Genomic DNA, 18,798 nt, shown 5'->3' with positions numbered 1-18,798 from the left:
TATTCCAGGGGAACAAGGCAGGGGAGGGAGGTGGTGTCAATTGTTGGAAGTGGTGGTAGGTGCGACGGGTTCATGACACAGTTCTCTCTTCTGTTGCGTATGCTTGAAATTTTTCTTTGAAAAGGAAGGAAAATAGGCTAATACCAAGAGTAGGAGAACTTGAGGTGGAGTCCCAAGGGCCCCTAAGTAGAGAAGGTCACCCCACTTTCTGGGAAGACATTGAAGTAGGTTCTCAGGCGGCAGCCACGTGCGGCCTGACAGGCTGCCAGTGCCCCACGTGGGAGCAGCTGCTGTTCTGAGCATTAACGCTACACCAAGCTCCTTCCATGCAATTCCTCAGCTTGTAACCCCGGAAAAGGTGGCTTCTTCTTCATTTTTTTTTGTTTGTTTTTAGTTTTTATTGCCAATGAGGAAACAGCAGTTGGCAGGTCTTAGCCACCAGTGCGTGTGCATGTGTGTGTGTGTGTTTTAATTTTTTTTTTTTATTTCAGAGAGGAAGAGAGAAAGAGAGAGAGATAGTAACATCAATGATGAGAGAGGATCATTGATCACCTGCCTCCTGCATGCCCCACACTGGGGATCGAACATACAACCAGGGCATGTGCCCTGACCTGGAATCAAACCAGTGACCTCCTGGTTCATAGGTTGATGCTTAACCACTGAGCCATGCCAGCCAGTCCTATCCACCAGTTTGACATGTGTACAGTAGTCAGGGCAGGGTCAGAGCTGGGGTGCACGGGCATCTATGTGGAGCACTGGCCATTCCCAGCATGCCACACTGCCCATCACAAGGGGGTCCTTGCCCCGGGTTGTCTGGGGCCACAGAGAGGCCTGTGCTGAAGGGGAGGGTGCCAGGGCAGGGCCTGCAGGAACAGGGCTCGGCTTAGGGTAGACACTCAACACACAGGAGCTGCGTGGCTGCGTGGCTGCATGGGCCCCCGAGTGAGTGAATGAATGGATCTGGAGAGGGAGTGAGGGGAAGCAGCCATCATGGTGAAGGGGTGGGGCCCAGCCTCGGCCTCTGGAGCTGTGCTGGGCGGGGAGGAGGGAAGGAGGCCAGCTGTGGGTGACAGGTGCTGGAGCCAGAGGGCTGACGAGGAAACCACTGGGGTCTCTCCCCTCCAAGGGGTGTCCGTGCCTGGACCTTATATAGACTCTGTCCTCAAGGTACCTCGTCGATATGCTAGCATACGGCCCCCACTTGCTCATCCCAGGACACACAGTCCATGGGAATGAAAACCAGGGAAGGAGAAAGGGGGCAACCCAGGGAGAAATGTCCCCCCATCCCCAACCCGTGGCCACAGCAGGCTCCTCCCAGTTGCCCCCCTCCCCCGCCACCCAGCCTCCTGCACAGGCAGCAGGAGCTGGGCTGTAGGTGAGGGGTGGGAGCCTGGCACACCCAGGGCCTTGCTAAGGCTCAGCCTCCTTCAGGTCCCAGGCTGCACCCAGCCACCCAGGCTGCCGCAGGCACATGTCAGCCGGAGAGTTTTGGTTTGACGTGGCCGGCCTCCTCCTTTTTCAAAATGCAGCTGAGGGTGCCTGTGTGGCCCAGGGAAGCCGCTTCTCCAGCTCACTTGGTCTCACACTGGGTCCAGGAGCTTCCATTTGGGGACATTTGAGATAAGAAGTGGATCCAACCCTGGTCAGTGTGTGGCTCAGTTGGTTGAGCATCATCCTGTGCACCAACAAGTTGCCAGTTCCATTCCTGGTCAGGCCACATGCCCAGGTTGCAGGCTTGATGCCCAGTAGGGAGCATGCAGGAGGCAGCCAATTGATGTTTCTCTCTCCCTCTCCCTTCCTCTCCCTCTAAAATCAATAAAAACATTTTTTTAATTTAAAAAAGAAAAAAGAAGTGGATCCAGAAGTTCCTTCTGCTTCCATTCAGTGTTTGACCAAGAGAAACCAGGTATGTGACGTAAACAGAAGGGTCAGAAGGTGCTGAGTTTGTGTGAGGTCCCTTGCAGTGTGGCACAGGTGGAGGGCTCCCCAGTACCCACCACCCCCACTCACTTGAGCCTCCGGACGCCCATTTGCCCTGGAAGAGTAGGTCTTCCCAGGAGCCAGTGAAACCCAGGGAGGCAGGAAGTCAGAGTTACTTTGCAGAATGAAACACCAATATCAAAATGGGCTATTTGGGGGAGTGAAGCCTTATTTTTGGCATTTCTACCAAGTACCACACATCCTGCAGATTTTACCAGATGGCACTCAGGTCCCTGCTCTGCGGGGAGAAGCAGTCTTACACATAACCCAGAGGAAGATGGCTGTTGTGGCCTTTGGAATGCCTACCTGAGGCCACAGAGAGCCTCCCTCGTTGCACTGGCCTTCGAGCCTCACTTCTCAGAGCGTAGTCCCCAGACCGGCATTGCCAGCATCACCTGGAAGCTCCTTAGAAACAGCGAGTCCTGGCACCCTGCTCAGACCCAGCCAACCAGAATCTTCATTTCTAACAAGAGCTCCAGGTTATGCTTGAGCACAGTCAAGTCTGAGAAGTATTGCCTTCAGCGACTATGAAAAGGTTGGCATCCCGGAGCAAGGGGCCCGGTGTGGGGGGTTGGAGAGATGGGACGGGTGAGCAGGAGCAAGCTGGGGGTTAAATGCTGGCCTCGGGGACATGCAAACACCGCGCTGGCTCATGACACCAAGGCTTGGTGGCTTGGCGGGGATCCAGCTCGCTCCCCTCTCCTCTCTGTCCCACGCCCGTCCCAAGCCATCCCATTCCAGGGGAGGTTCTCTCACCCACATGGGGCTTCACCTCTGGTGTCTGTGTCTTGGCAGCTCCCTCCTCCAGGAACACCCTTCCTCTCGATAGGGGGACCTATAACCTGAATTAATAATGAAACATAATCATATTATTTAGATCTTAGAACACATATACTTATATGACTAGGGGCTTAAGTTTCTTATATATGAACTAGAGACCCGATGCACAAAATTCGTGCAAGGGTAGGCCTTCACAGCCCCGGCCACTTTGGCTGCAGCCCCACCCACTGGTCATTCCGGAAGGCCGTTCCACCGTCCAGTCTAATTAGCATGTTAGCTCTTTATCATATAGGATAGGGGGTTAAGTTTTTCTTACAGTTTTCTTTTCAAGACCTTTGGGAAGCGATTGGGGAGGTGACTCAGCTGTGAATCCAGCAAGCAGAACGGATAAGCAGGGTCAGGGTCAGGAGACAAACCATCATCTCATCAACATCAACTCATCGCCTAATGACTAATTACAATAGCTGATGTCTGCGGGCCCCCAGGCCTGCATGTAGCTGTACTCCTCACCGCAGCCCCTTCCCCTATATAATCCTGTCCCCTGCACCTGCTGGAAGGCAGGATTTGATGCTTGTAAGCGCCCTGTCTTCTTGGTTGGCTGGCCTCAATAAACGCCTCATATGTTCAACCCTGCCTTCATGATTGGACACAGCCACAGGCAGCTGGAGCCCACCCGGGGGTTTCCCGGTAACACTCCCTTGCCTGCTCAGCCAACTCCTAGTCTTTCTTTAAGTATCTGCTACAGAGTCACCAGCTGCCTATCTTCTACTTCCCTCTTCTCTCTTTGCTCCTGAGACATTGGGTATACTCACTCACTTGCTTATCAAGTCCCTCATTCATAAACTCAAGTATCTATTTAATGCCCCATATATGCCAGGCACCCAGCTAGAAACTGGAGACCCAGCAACGAATGAGCCACAGCTCACCCGAGAGCTCCCAGTCCAGATTGGGAGACAAAGGCCTAAGCGCTCCATAGAGCATGGGAGCACAGTCCCGTCGCCGAGGGACGGAGCACAGGCGCCCCTGGCATTTCTCAAGCCCGTGCCGACCAGCGGAGAGTACTGTCCTCTTTGTTGAACTCCCCACCTCCCAGTCAGACTGCAGCTCTGTGAGCACAGGGATGTGTCTTATTGTTCTGAGTCCGTGCTGGGCCTGGCCTGGTCCCCCAGCAGATGCACATGAACCAACGCCGGTTTGACATCCAGAGACAGGGAGACCCCACCAGCCTGGCCTCACGCAGCCTCACACAGGTAGGCCAGGTGGGAGCAGGTGCGGCTCCTGGGCACACGGGGCCTCTCCGGCCCTGGGAACTGTTCAAGGACAGATTGTCTCCCACAGGGTCCCTGCAGATCCGATATAGGGTCTCTAAGAGCTTAGGAGCGCTGCGAGAAAGTAAAGCCTCACACCCATAAAAATAACTAGAGAGCCTCAGAAGATACCATCTGGAAAGCAGAAACATCCAGAAGATGCGAGAAGCAGGAGCTGGGCCCAGCAGGCAGGACGCTGCACCTGAAGGCATGCTGACGGCCAGCAGGAGGGCAAGGGAATCCAGGCAGGGCTCCAAGAGCTCAGGCGCAGGGGCAGGAAAGACAAAGGTGTTTGTACCAAAAGGTCCTGCCATGGCCCTGACCAGTGTGACTCAGTGGATAGAGCGTTGGCCTGTGGACTGAAGGGTCCTGGGTTTGATTCCCGTCAAGGGCACATGCCCGGGTTGCGGGCTTGATCCCCAGTAGGGGGCATGCAGGAGGCAGCCCATCAATGATTCTCTCTCATCATCGATGTTTCTCTCTCTCCCTTCCTTTTCCCTTCCTCTCTGAAATCAATAAAAAAAATATTTTTAAAAAAGAAGATTCCTGCCACAAAAACAGAGGAAGGGACAGCTGGGCTGACAGATGGCACCTGCCTGCAGGAGGCGCAGCACCCGAGGTGGCGCTCAGGCAGGCGCTTCAAGGTTCCCCGACGGGCACGCCACTGTTGCTCTCACACAAAGGTCCTTGCTTTCTGAGAAAATGCAGAGTTCCCTCATCTTTTAAGAGAGAAGAGACGTCTTGAGAGCTGGTTTTACAGAAGTGGTTACAATTGCCTGACCCACCTTGTGGAAGACCAGACCACATTTGCAAACCCCCTGGCCGGGACGAGTCGGTCGTCTTGGGAAACTGGGTTTATCTTAGTGAGAGAGTCGCTGGTCTGCGTGGGGAGAGAACTTGCAACCCAAGGTGCTTTGGGTCTAAGTCACTGAGCTGATTCAACAGCTGCCTGACCCCTGCCGAACACACGCGCGCGCGCACACACACACACACACACACACACACACACACACACACACACGCTCACACAGTGGTGTGTGTGTGTGTGTGTGAGTGTGTGTGTGTGTGTGTGTGTGTTTAAAGGCTAATGTAGCCCTAGCTGGCTTGGTTCAGTGGATAGAGCATCGGCCCTCGGACTGAGGGGTCCCAGGTTCGATTCTGGTCAAGGGCACGTACCTTGGTTGCAGGTTCCCCGGCCCAGGAGGCAACCAATTGATGTGGAGTCTCTCTCACATCGGTGTCTCTCTCCCTGTCTCTCCCTCTCCCTTCCACTCTCTCTAGAAATCAACAAAAAAATATCCTCGGTGAGAATTAACCAAAAAAAGCATGGATGGAGTTGGAGAGCATCATGCTAAGTGAAATAAGCCAGTCAGAGAAAGATAAATACCAAATGATCTCACTCATTTATGGAATATAATGAACAACATAAACTGATGAACAAAACCAGATCCAGAGACAGAGAAGCAGTGATCAGACCATCAAGCCTCAGAGGGAAGGTAGGGGATGGTGGGGGTGAGTGGGAGAGATCAACCAGAGGACTTGTATGCATGCATAAAGCCTAACCAGTGGTCACAGACACCAGGGGGGTGAGGGCATGAGTGGTGGGGGGAACGTGGGGGGCAATGGAGAGGGGATAAAAACACATATGTAATACCTTAATCAATAAAGAAATTAAAGATTGAAAAAATAAAATAAAATAAAAAACTTTTTTTATAAAAAGGCTAATGTAGACATGTCAGCACACTGACCAGGCAAAGGGAAAGAAGAATGGGGTGGCAGCAAGCAACGAACGCCTGAAGGGCTGGCGGTGTGGCAGGCCAAACTCTGGTGCTACTAGATTCTTCGTCATTTTTCTGTAATCCTCGCCCAAGGATATTTCCCATTGATTTTTAGAGAGAGTTGGAAGACAGGGGAGAGACAGAAACATAGATATGAGAGAGATGCATCGACTGGTTGCCTCCTGCACAGGCCCCGACTGGTGCTGGGGATCAAACTGCAACCCAGGTACGTGCCCTTGACCAGAATCAAAGCCACAACCCTTCAGTCCACAGGTCGACCCTCCAACCACTGAGCCACACTGGCGAGGGCTGGATTCTTCATTATTTATGGGCGGCCCCACCCTCTACCTTTAGGCTGCTTTCTATTGGCAAAGATCTGTGTGCTTCTAAGAACTTAAAATACAGCAAATCCATGTAGAAAACTGCTGCTGAAGGTCCTACTACAGGAGGTCTAGCTGCTCCACCTCCAGCGGCCTCCTGCCCTTCGGAAGGTCACGCTGAGTGTGCAAAGCTCTCCCTGAACTCAGCTCCTAATTCTCTCTCTCTGGATGGGAAGAGGGACTTGGGTATTTTCGGCTAAAGAGCTTCCTGCACAAAGAATAAAAAATGAGTGAGAGCCCAGCCAGCGGGGCGCAGTGATTGCGCGTCAACTTGTGAACCAGGAGGTCACAATTTGATTCCCGGTCAGGGCACATGCCTGTGATGTGGCTCCATCCCCAGTGTGGCGCCTGCAGGAGGCAGCTGATTGATGACTCTCTCTCATCATTGATCCTTCTATCTCTCACTCCCTTTCCCTTCCTCTTTGAAATCCATTAAAAAAATTTTTTTAATAAAAAATAAAAAGATGAATGAGAGATGGGGACTGAGTCAGCAGAAGAAACACCCCCTGGGGAAACTACACTGGAGCGGTGGAGGCTCAGACCAGCACTGTCCCTAAGGAACCTTGTGTAGTCCCCCCAGAATGCCCGAGCCCCCACTGCCTGTGTAGGGGAACAGCCTCCAAGAGTTGACGTCAACGCTGCAATGCTGAAGAGAGAGCAGGATTCGAACTAGGCTCGTTTGACCACAAAGCCCATTCCCTGCGCCTCGGCCGCCAGGCTCCTGCATGTGATAGGCAATCCCTGGAGAAGGTGCGAAGGGGTGGCAGGTCTTTCCCGTGGCCCCTGAGGGAGTTTTGGTTTTAGGCAGGGTTCATTGCTGAGAGCTGTGGGCTTCCTCTTAACCTTGACTCCGTCCTGGGACAAGAAGGAGGTTCGTGGGGAGGTAGGATGGGGGGAGTGGGCTTGCTCCTCCTCCTCCTCCTCAGTTACAGCTGCTGAACCCAGAATAAAAGCCAAACTTTGAGTGAATCAAATTGAAATCTGGGCAAGTCAGACCCTGGAGGGCGTGCTCACAGGGCGGAGCCTGTGGGTAGCTGCTCGCCCCCCCACCCCCCACCCCCACCAGCTCTCACCCCAGTTATTCTCTCTTCGACCCAGAGCAGCAGTTGTGAAACCACCGTCCCCCCACCCCCACCCCCAACCCCCTGCAACTAACCCTATGCAGCCAGGGTTTGAGGAAGCAGAAAAGGGCCACCTAGCCAGGACAACATATTGCTTAATAGCCCAGAAAGGAAGCCACTTCCTCATGTCACCATGTGTCCCCTCAGGGTATTGCCTTCAATACACATAGTGAAATTATTGACACTGTCCTCATTTAGAGTTAAAGGTAAGAAGACAATATTTTTTATTTTTTGTAATCCTCACCCGAGGATATTTTTCCATTGATTTTTAGAGAGAGAGAAAGACAGAGAGAAACATCGATATGAGGGTAACACATCGATCGATTGGTTGCCTCCTATATGAGCCCTGACCAGGAACCTGCAACCGAGGTACACGCCCTTGACCAGTCAGAATCCAACCTGGGACCCTGCGGTCGGCAGGCCAACGCTCTAGGCAGAGCCAAACTGGCCGGGGCAAGAAGACAATATTTAATGACCGTTAGCCATGGCTGAGCAAGAGCAAAAATAGGCCACAGGCCTCCAAGTGGAGACCCCAGAACAGCCGGGAAAGAGAGGCATTACTAGTCGGTGGTGACGAGAGGGTCCTGATGGTGAGAGTTAGAGGAAGGTTTGAAAAATGCAGCTCCACTCGAACTTGCACCAGCAGTAGAGAAGCACGCACGTCTCTACCTGCCCTGATAGCCCAAGGGGAGGACAGGACACAGAGGACGAGGAGAGGCCCAGGGGACATGAGCTGAGCCCAGGCTAGAAATCAGAGCCCAGAACCAGAGATTTTAAAAACTAACCATAGTGAACCTTCTAATGGTAACCAAAAGGTATAGGAACCTCGCATTTCAGACCAAGAGTTAAGTCGATGGCTATTTACCTTGGCAACCTGTGAGTGTCGCTTCTGAAAAAGACAAAGAAATGTCCACACTCCACCCGGGACTTTCGGGAGCCTCTGTGAGGCTCCGCAGAGCCACCAGCCACTCTGAACCCAGCCAGAGTTAGGAGCACTGGTCCGCCCAGCTGGCGTGGCTCAGTGGTTGAGCCAGTGGGAGGGGACATGGGTGGTTGGCTGGCCTGCCTGCCTGCTGGTTGAACTCCTGGTTGAGGGGACAATTTGCATATTAGCCTTTTATTATATAGGATATACACTGAGTGGCCAGATTATTATGCATTCAGAGATCATAATAATCTGGCCACTCAGTGTGTGTGTGTGTGTGTGTGTATAATTTTTTTTTAAAGAAGTGCTGGCTTAAATCCTAGAGGTGTATTCATACCCCACTTCCAACCCTCCAAAACTTTCTCAGTCCCCTCAGCTGATCCAAGAGTTCCACTCCTCTCGCCCCCAGCCAGAGAACGACGACAGGATGACATCCACAGATCACATTTATTTAGGGACGATGTGCCAAAGGAAACATTCGGGTTGGTTTTCACTGCGATTCTTCCCAGGAACACATCCACAAAGATGCCATCCAACCTGAGGGATTGCCCGGATGGGGTGCTTGGTGCAGCTGGGCAGCTCAGCCAGGGTCCCAGGGCCAGGGTCTGCTCCAGAGGGCCCATGTCCGTGCTTCCCCCATCGGGGCCTGGGTCCAGAGGTGCCCCATCCTCCTGCCAGGCTCCGAAACCCCCATCTTCAGCCTCTGACCAGCCAGGGAGGCAGGACAGCTGGGAGAGGGGTCTGCATGGCTGGCACAGGGACCGGCCACACAGGTGCTCCTCTGCCTCCTGAAGGTGAGGGGACTCTCTTCTTAAAAGGCTTGCCCTGTGTGGGGCCCTCCCTTGGCCCACTTTTTCTCAGGTGGGTTACTCGGCACTGAAGGCCACACTGGGCGCTGCCGGGAAAGGAAGAAAGCAGCACAAAGCATGTTTGTGAAACGTATTTCAATCTGAACAGTCACCATGCACTGAGTTCTTTCTGCCCATCTGGCCCCATTCTGAATGTCATGTGTACTATCTCTTTTGATTCTCACCACCCGGGAAGTAGGTAATAGTATTACCATTTTAAGGATGAGAAAACTGAGGCTCAGAGATGCTAAGTTACCTGCCCAAGGTCACCTCGCTTCTAAGTCAGAGTCAGGATTTGGACCCGTAGGTCAGCCCAGCTCCAAAGCTATGACTTAGCCACTTTGCTGTACAAGCTGAGAAAGGGGCACAGTATGCGGCCCCTTCATCTAAATCAACTCAACACAAAAATCAAAGGTCCTGTGTTACCCCTGCTCCTCCCCCCAGGTCCACACAAGTGGCCCCAGGCGGGATCCACCACGAGCTTGTTGCATTGGGTGCAGATGCTGTACAATAACCTGCCAGCCCTGAGGCCTGGGAGTTGGCGGCCCATTTTAAGAGGACAGAGGTGCTATTTCCTGCAGAGTTTAAATTATAAGCCACCACTCTAGCTGGTTTGGCTCAGTGGATAGAGCATCAGCCTGTGGACTGAAGGGTCCCGGGTTCGATTCCGGTCAAGGGCACACACCTCGGTCACAGGCTCCTGGCCCTGCTCAGGGGCATCGGAAGGCAACCAATCCATCGGTGTTTCTCTCTATGTCTCTCTTCCATCTACTCTTTCTAAAAATCAATGGGGAAATATCCTCGGGTGATAAAAGTAAAAGTAAAAAAATAAGAGAATAAATTAGAAGCACCTACCACTGAACCTGGGCAAGGAGCTTCGAAGACAACTCGCACCCCCCTCCTTCTCTACCTCACAGCCTCTGCGAACCCCGGGCCCGCAGGGCAGGAGCCAGGGCGGCTGCGTCAGCAGGTCTCAGGGCAGCTGGGCTGGAGGTCCCTGCAGACCACACGGCAGATCACACGGCCGTGGGGGCCGAGGGGGGTGACTATATCCGACTACAGCTCCAGAGAGGAGCTCCTGTTCCAGCAGGCGGCACCAGGCCAGGCCCTGACCTCATGTCCCTGGAGAGCCTCCCAGGCTGTGTCCTCGGGGAGTCATGTGTCCTCAGCCCCAGGTCAGCAGGAAGCGCAGGAGCCATCACCCGCTGCACAGTGGAATCTGCGCTCCTGGGGCCTGGGCCTATGATTAGTCCACAAGCAGCCGCCTGTCCTGACGCTCACCCTTCTGTCCTGCCCTGCCCCGGCACCCCAGGTGCCTCCTCCAGCTGCTATGCTCCCCTGGGGAACTGAGCCAAGCACGAGAAGGAACCAGCCTTCCCGGCAGTTAGGTTAGGCCAGCGCGTAAGAAGTCACTCTTAGAATAAAGGAACCTAGGAGTTGGGAGAGACCTTTTGGAAAGCATCTGTTTTCCATTGCCCTCCATCCCCTCTGTCCTCCTCCATCTCCACCCACCCTCCCCGGCATCGCCACACTGCTCCCATGGCCATGATTCTCTTCTTTTCTCTCAATCCCCCTCAAGACCCTCCGCCTCCCCAGCCAACAGCGCTGTGTGCCTGCCTGCTATCTGCGAGTCTGCCCTTGCAACAGCACTGTCCAAGGATCAATGGTGCCCCCTTATTAGGTATTTAACCTCACATAGGGCCTAAGCAAGGACCCATGGTGCCCTCTTTATCAGGCCCTACTGATGGGGCAGAGGCACCCTGTCATCCCACATTGAAGGAGGCCCCTCTTCACCCCTAAAATCCATCACCTCTGGCCTTCATGCCCCTAGTACTCAAGGCTGGGTGTGAAGGCACCTTGGAATGAGTCTTCTACCTGGCAGAGCTTCAACATCTGACTTCCCTGCCACTTAGAAGACTCTGACCTCAGCAGCTCCCCACCAGGTCCCAGCTGTATCCCACCCCTCCAAGTCCTGGCCATCTCCTCCCCCATTTCCTCCCCCCTCCCAGGTCCTGGGCCATATCCTCCCCCATAATCCTCCCCCCAGGTCCCAGCTGTACCTTCCCCCCCAGGTCCTCCACCTCCAGACACCTGGCCCCTCCTCACCATGGTCATGTAGGTGGCCTCTGATCTGTCACTTGGTTCTTCTTCCTTGGTCACCTCCCGCATGGTGATTGAGGAGTAAAAATGATTCTATAGGAGAAAATGGTAAAACATTCCTGAAAATCAGCGGTTCTACTTTTTAAATATATATTTGTATTGATTTCAGAGAGGAAGGGAGAGGGAGAGGGAGAAGGAGACGGAGAGAGATAGAAACATCAATGATGAGAGAGAATCATTGATCGGCTGCCTCAGGCACACCCACACTGGGGATCGAGCCTGCAACTGGGGCATGTGCCCTGACTGGAATTGAACCCTGACCTCTTGGTTCCTGGGTTGATACTCAATTGCTGAGCCACCCCCACTGGGCTCAGTGGTTCTATGACAGAGAAAAGGCCACCTGCTACGATTCACATGGCATCAGCCATCCACATGGGCAGGCGCAGAGGTTACTGAAAGCTAGAGAATTACCATCAATAACGATAATTCCATCATCAATGTTCCAGAGAATTAACTCATCAGCAAAGAGCCCTATCTTAGGAACCAAATTCTTTGCCAAGCAGTCTTTGTTTGATGGCATTAGGAAGCAGCCCGAATCCTTCTCTCGCCAAATTGGATCTGCTCCGTGGTTACCTCCTCCTCAGTCCTGGGAGGAGGCCGGCACCAGCCAGCCACTGACCTGCCATCAGCCTCTCGGAGGCTTTGTGGCGGGATGACCTCTCAGAGCCTCACCGGGAGGCTGGAGGCACCTGGCGATGCCCATTTCCATCTTTACTTGGGGAAGCAGCGTCATCCGATGGGAGACTCTGGGGCTCTGGAGGCCCCTGCACTGTGAGGAAACCCCACTCCCGGGCCCACACAGACCAAAGATGGGAAGGCCACATCCCAAAGGGGGTCTAAAAGTTTAAAAAAGAAAGAAAGAAGAAGGAGCTCAAAGGAACGAGTCCATTTCTCAGCCCCTGGCTGTAGCCATTACAGCCGTTACAGCGAACACGGAGGAAAAGGGCTGATGGTCCTCGCTGTCTAACGGGCCTGCATTTTCCCCTTAGGTGGGGCTCCCCAGACACTCCCCAATGCGCCCTGATTCCGCCTCCTGTGCGCAGAGCCTCGTGCGTTAGGAAGTGCCTGCGCGTCACCCCGAGACCTGAGCCCATGCAGGGCGGGTCCGGGGGCCCTGGTCCTGCTTTTACTGATGAGCAAACATGCTCAGGGAGGGCGCAGGGCCGGGCCCGCACTGAGACTGTCTGGCCCGGGGTCCAGTGCTCCCTGCTCAAGCCCCCCCAGACATGCTCACACACTGGGCGGCCCAGCTGCCCGCCCCCGGGGGCGTTAGTCCAGTGGTGAGAGGCCTGAGCCGGGCTCTGCGCCAGCCGCTGGCCCACGTGCTGAGACACAGGATGAGTGAGGACGCTGCCGCCCTGAGAGGCACAGGGCTCACCTGGCCTTGCGGGGAACAGCCAAGTGGCAGAGCCTCCTCTTACCTCGGGGCGAGCCCTGTCCCTGTCCTCCAGGCTCTTCACTAGGGCCCTGGACGTCCCGGAACTGCAAGGCAGGAGATGCAGGCGGTTAGCGGCCAGGACTGGCCAGTCCAGGTGCTCTTGGCACTTGGGGAAGAGGCACCAGAGCAGGGCTGTTCTCCCTGGACTCCTCCCAGCTCACCCGAAGCCCGCGGCGCCTCCCGGCGAGCAGAGAGCATGCGGGAGACCTGAGGGCTGGGCAGCAGCTCCCATGTCGCCTGTCACCCTGGCTTTCTGTCTGTGACAGGTCATGGATGCAGAGTTGGGCCACGGGTAACTTGCTCATCTCCCCGGACCAGGCAGTGCTTCTGGGCCGGCAGGGGAGGCAGGGCCAGCGAGACAGCAGGTCAAAGGCCCAGTCGAATCACCCCACAAGCACCCCACTGTGTGCTCTGGCCCCTTCCCACTCCTTGGCCTTTGATGTCTTGGCCATTTGCCTTCTGCATTTGCCATTGAAGACACTTTTTTTTCTATTTTGGCCTATTTTCTATTTTCACTCTCTCCCTCTCTTTCTCTCTAAAAATCAATAAAAAAAAATTTTTTTAAATAGTTTATCTCAGGCATTGAACGGCACCATTATAGTTTGTGCTTAAGATTTATACTCTTTACAAAGTTTTTTAAATATGTTTTTATTGATTTCAGAGAGGAAGGGAGAGGTAGAGAGAAATAGAAACATCAATGAGAGAGAATCATCAATTGGCTGCCTCCTGCATGCCCCTTACTAGGCATTGAGCCCACAAACCTGGCATGTGCCCTGACTGGGAATCGAACTATGACCTCCTGGTTCATAGGTCGATGCTCAACCACTAAGCCTCACTGGCCGGGCAAGATTTAGACTCTTAATTATGCTGCACCTAGACCACCTTTTGTAAAGGAGCTGCTAGTCTTTGTAAAACACCAACACAAAGGAGGCGGGTGTGGGAATGCACACGGGCCTCGGGAGCAAGGGGCGGGTCACTATGCCAAGGGCATCTGATACCACATCGTGCACAGAGGATGTTCCCTTCTGAAACAGCCCTTCTGGGGCCGGTCTTCCCTCCCCCTCGGGTAGAAGCAGCCTGGCACCACCAGCCCATCTCAGGCAAGAGCAGCCTGTACCTCTTACTCCCCTGGATCCTCCTTGCAGTCAAGATGAGCACCGGAAGCAGCAGGACAGTGGCGCAGACGATGCCCACGATGATCACCAGCTGGGTACCGCCCAGGACCTCGGGTCTGCGGGCCACAGCAGTCACCAGCGCTGGGGGAGGAAGCAATGGGGGCCTCAGTGTCACAGGAAAGGGCTGAGACCCCCGGTTATAGGCACAGCAGCCACAGCCAGGCAGGAAGTGGGGGAGAAGGCTGACTCCACTCCATGTTGAAGCACTAGGACTCCTGCTGTCCCTGTAGATTGAGAACCGAAGTCTGATGCCCTTGCGTACGGTGGCAGGAGAAGAGGCGGCACCTCACCTAGAGTCCCCTTTTGCATTAACAATTCTATCTTAAAACTTGGATCACAAATGACGTTGACATAACAGATTCCTAGAGGCTACTGATCTTTCTACGGGAAAGTGATTGTTTTTTTAAATATATTTTATTGATTTCAGAGAGGGAAAGAGAGAGAGAAACATCAATGATGAGAGAATCATGGATCGGCTGCCTCCTGACTGGGGATCAGCCCGCAACCTGAGCATGTACCCTGACTGGGAATCAAACTGTGACCTCCTGGTTCATAGGTCGATGCTCAACCACTGAGCCATGGCGGCTGAGTGAAAGTGATTCTTTTCAAAAGGCTCTATGCTACAAAGCTCAGCCCCACGGTCAGGACACCACGTGAGGCCTTCGGAGGCACTTTCCCGCACAGGGTGCCCTTCGCTCGTTTCCTCGATTCATTCTAAATACACACAAATACAGGATCTGGCTTTTGTCCTGGAGGCAGGAGAAGCGCTGAGAGGTCATCACGATGGGACTGAGTGCTGGGACCTGTGGCTGAGGAAGATGGATCGGCTGCTGCAGGAAGAGGGAGCCCCAGCCAAGCATGAGAGCAGAGACCAGTCAGAGGCCTGAGTTCAAGACAGAGATAAAGACACCAGCACGAAGGCAGTGGGGATGGACTGGGAAGAAGGCAGATCCAGAGTCAGGCACAGAAACAACAGGACCGTTCATCAGTTAGACGGGGTCCTGGGAACGGGCAGCAGCGAGCACAAGGGGTAGGGGGTGCTGTTCGCTGGGGGGCGGGGGGTGCTAGTAGAGGCGATGGGTGCTAGTGGAGGCGATGGGCGCGAGTGAGTTGATGGGTGAGGTGGAGGAGGTGGGCTGGGAAGAGGTGTCCGCGGCTGGATGTCTTGTATTTGAAGGACTTGGGGGGCATTGGGGTGGACCGCATACAGCTCTACAGAGATGGACAGACTGTGTCCCACACAGAGTGTGTGGCATCCCATCCCACTGAGGAAAGGAGGCGGGATGTGCAAGTGCCGCTGGGAAAACCGAGCGAGGCAGCAGCAGCCACCAGAATGCGGTGTGTGGAGGAACAAGACGATGGGAAGTGAGATGAGAGACGCCACACGCGGCCCTGCAGCCAACATCTGGCTACGTCAAACCACACACCTGATGTGGTCAAGGCTGCACAACTCTGCACACACCCAGCACCACTGAGCTGTGCACCTAAGTGGGTGCGCTGTTTTCTTATCTCAATAAAGCTGTTTTAGGAAAAAGAAAGTGCCCTGGCCGGTGTGGCTCAGTGGATAGAGCAGCATCCTGCGGACCGAAGGGTCCCGGGTTCGATTCCGGTCAAGGGCATGTAACTCGGTTGCAGGCTCCTCCCCGGCCTGGGCCCTGGTTGGGGGCTTGCAGGGGGCAACCAATCAATGTATTTCTCTCACATCGATATTTCTCTCTTCCTCTCTCTCTAAAAATCAATGGAAAAATATCCTTGGGTGAGGATTAACAAAAGAAAGAAGAAAGCCATAGGATAAGAGCTAAGCAGACAAGAACGTGAGATAAGAGGAGAGGTGAGCAAGTTTATTTACTGAACGTTAGGAACCACTGACAGTGTGTGGGAAGGAGCAGGGGAAGCACCTGCACGCAGGGCTGAATGGCAGGGCAGGGGCCAGAGGGCGGCGAGGCGACTGAGCCGCTGTGGGGGAGGGCTTGGAAGGTGAACGAGCTCCCACTGTGGCCAGTCTTTTGTCTGTGAGGTTGGGATAAGATTTCGGAGGGTGAAGAAAGCCTCTGTCCTGCTTCCCTCTGCAGCTGGGATTCTTTGCTACAGACAAGAAGGTGCCTCCATAGACTTAAGTCCCAGGCCAGGGCATCAAGGTAAGCTCCATCCTGCCCCCAACCCCCCTTCAGCCAACCACAGCCAAGCCCTGAGGGCCCTGGTGCAATGCAGACTCCACAGCCACATCCTGGCTGCTAACTGGGTTAAGGTTTAACTCTAACCCTCACTTAGCAACCTCTCAGTCAACACAGCCGAGCCTTTGTCCTCCTCCACACCAGCCTCCCTGCTGTTTCCCAGAACACAGCGCCTTTGATCAGAAACCTCCACCTACTTCTGGTCTGGTGCCTTCCTGTCTCTCTGTTCTTTGCTGCTCCCACCATCTCAGGGTCCCTTCACCCTCCATCCCAGAGCACACAGTCAAATGGTCTGAACTTCAACTCCAGGCAATCTGCGTCCCAGACCTTTAAGCAGGCAGACTGCGCTGGCCATGGGGAGGTCTGGCAGAGGGCCAGGCTCCCTGAACATACTGGCACCTTTACAATGACCCACCGGCAAGGCCAGAACCAGGGTGAGGCCACCAAGCTGCCCAGGGCCACACATTTAAAGAGTCACCAGCCTCAGGGCCGTGCCAGCACGGGGTCAGCACCTGAGAGTGATGCCTCCTGACCTTTTGCACCTGCAGGCCTCCCGGGCCTCGCTAGTCCTGGTCATGCTATCCAGCCACAGGATCCCTCCCACTCCCAGCCACGTGTTACACACTTCGGGGCTCTCTCTGAATCACGTGCAGCACAAAGGTTTTCCTGAAAGTAAGGTCCCCCAGATGGATGCTGCAGGTGTAGCTTCCTGTGTCGGATTCCCTCACTCCTTGGAGCAGGACGGAGCCGTCGTTGTGCGCTGTGTCCCCCACCAGCGTGACGCGGTTCCGGAAGCGGCCCCCGCTCTGGGAGTACCCCGCAGGTCCTCTGCGTTTGGCGTAATAGTGCAACACTACCTCCTCCTAGAGGGAAAAGATAAAATGCGTGAGCTTGCCAGGTGGGTGGGTGGGGGAGGTGGAGGCCCCCGAATGTGTAAGCAGCACAGGTATTGTCAGCAAGGACGGTGCAAACACACACGCATGTGCGTGCATGTGGTGTTGGGAAGGACACTCCCACATCACGAACAACGTTCCGTCGGGAGAGAGGGATGAGGAAGTGAGAACGGGGCTTTCGCTTTTCACTCTTCTCCAGGACAAAGAAGGAAAGCCAGCCTCACTCTCGCCAACGTGTCCAGGTGGGTTTCCCGGGAACTGGGAGCAGGACCAGCACTGCGCTTCGGGCGCCCGCCCAGGCCTTCCCCATCCGGCCTGTGAGCGGTGCCTTCCTCAGGGCTCAGGCTGCACCTCCTGCCAGGCACCCTCGCCCCCCTCCTCCTGGCACCACTCACATCGCAGCAAGTCCCATCACAGCGCCCTCCGGGCACCTCAACTCCAGCCCCTTCCCACCTCCTCCACTCGCCACTGGGCCAAGGACCACTGCTCACCCAGACTCCTGCCAGGAGCTTCCTCACTCGTCTCCCCACTTTCTCCCAAGCAGTCCCCTCCCAGAAGACGAGTCATTAGAAATATAAGTTAAAGCATGTTTCTCCTCTCTCACACCCTGCAGTGCACCTGCACTTCTACTCAGCGTGGGCCCTCTCCTCTGAGCCCATCTCCCACCTGCTCTCTCACCTACTTGGGTCACTGCGCTCCAGCCTCACTGACCTCCTTGCTGCCCTTGAGTCGCAGCCTCGGGGCCTTTGAATGTGCTGCTCTGTGTACCTGGACACACCACTCCCCAGACATGCTCATGGCTCAGTCCCTTCCTTCCTCGGAACCCCTGCTCCAATGTCACCTGCTCGGGAGGCCTCCCGAGGCCTGTTTAAGTAGCAGCAGGACCCTGTGGCTCCTCCAGGGCTGTTCTCACTGATGTGTTGCGGCTGCTCCTGCATTAGCTGACTGTGGCTCCTCCCCCAGATGTGGGTCCCCGTCAGGGCGGGGCTTTCACTGTGCAGCAGATGCCAAAAAAAATACTCATTAAGTGAGGACGTGTTGGCATTTTTAAAGTAAGGAACATAAACATTCACATTTTTAAAAGCTTTTAAGAAAAGAAACGGGGATGGCTGTACAGACACAAAGATGAATAAAAAGGCCTCGCCCCTTGTGATGCAAACTCACAGCTGGGAATGCCAGTTCTCGCCCTGTGTGCTATGGGGACTCACTGGTGGCTGACATGTAAATGCGTGACAAGCTCCCAGCGGTGGCCTGAAACTACAGGGACTTCCCCATGTCCACTTGATGCCACCCTTCCTGACCCCTCAGAGCAGAGAGGAACAGTGATTTCAGTGGCTATTTATAGGTATGACCTCTGTCTTAGTTTATCAAAGCTAAAACTTGCATAAAGCTTCCACCTTCACTTATATTAACAGTAAGCCCTTGGGAAGCCACCATCCACACAGCATGGCCTGGGAGTACCTCACCCGCCACAGTGACATCCCTGGTCTTGTGAACGAATGTGCTATTTTACACCTTCAGAGTTCACAGGACCCACTCCTTGCTCCGGCCCCTGGGAGCTACAATCCCAGCCTCTGAAGCCCCGTAACGACAGGGGGATTCTCTCCACCACATGAGTGGGGCAAGGGAGCGCAGAAGAAAACTCACAAAAGTAACCTACATAAGAGTACAGTTGTCATTGTTCTTCTCTCTGGCCCATAGCTTTCCTGCCTGGGCCCCAGAAACCCTGCCTTGTTTTCCCAGGAACTCTACGAAGAGAAGAAGAGAGGGGGGAACTATATGCAGTGGCCGAGCCATGCAGATGCCTCACACACACCACCTCATACAAGTCTCCACTGC

At 54.5% G+C, this 18,798-nt stretch overlaps 1 protein-coding gene across 1 annotated transcript in view; it reads right to left on the bottom strand.

Annotated features, from left to right (window-relative positions):
• Positions 1-8,699: 8,699 nt before the first annotated feature.
• The window catches only part of JAML (junction adhesion molecule like), a 37,789-nt gene continuing 27,690 nt past the window's right edge, over positions 8,700-18,798 (bottom strand). The window contains exons 6-10 of the mRNA XM_080642921.1: positions 16,692-16,929; positions 13,835-13,973; positions 12,701-12,761; positions 11,226-11,312; positions 8,700-9,166 (exon numbers count right to left, since the gene is read on the bottom strand). Coding sequence (XP_080499047.1) covers positions 9,083-9,166; positions 11,226-11,312; positions 12,701-12,761; positions 13,835-13,973; positions 16,692-16,929 — 609 coding nt within the window. The 3' untranslated portion in view covers positions 8,700-9,082. The remainder of the gene's footprint in view (positions 9,167-11,225; positions 11,313-12,700; positions 12,762-13,834; positions 13,974-16,691; positions 16,930-18,798) is intronic.

Source organism: Plecotus auritus (assembly GCF_963455305.1).
Source record: "Plecotus auritus genome assembly, chromosome: 9".
NCBI lineage: Eukaryota > Metazoa > Chordata > Mammalia > Chiroptera > Vespertilionidae > Plecotus > Plecotus auritus.
Note: the sequence above shows the minus strand (reverse complement) of the source record. Positions and strands in the feature narration are given on the sequence as shown.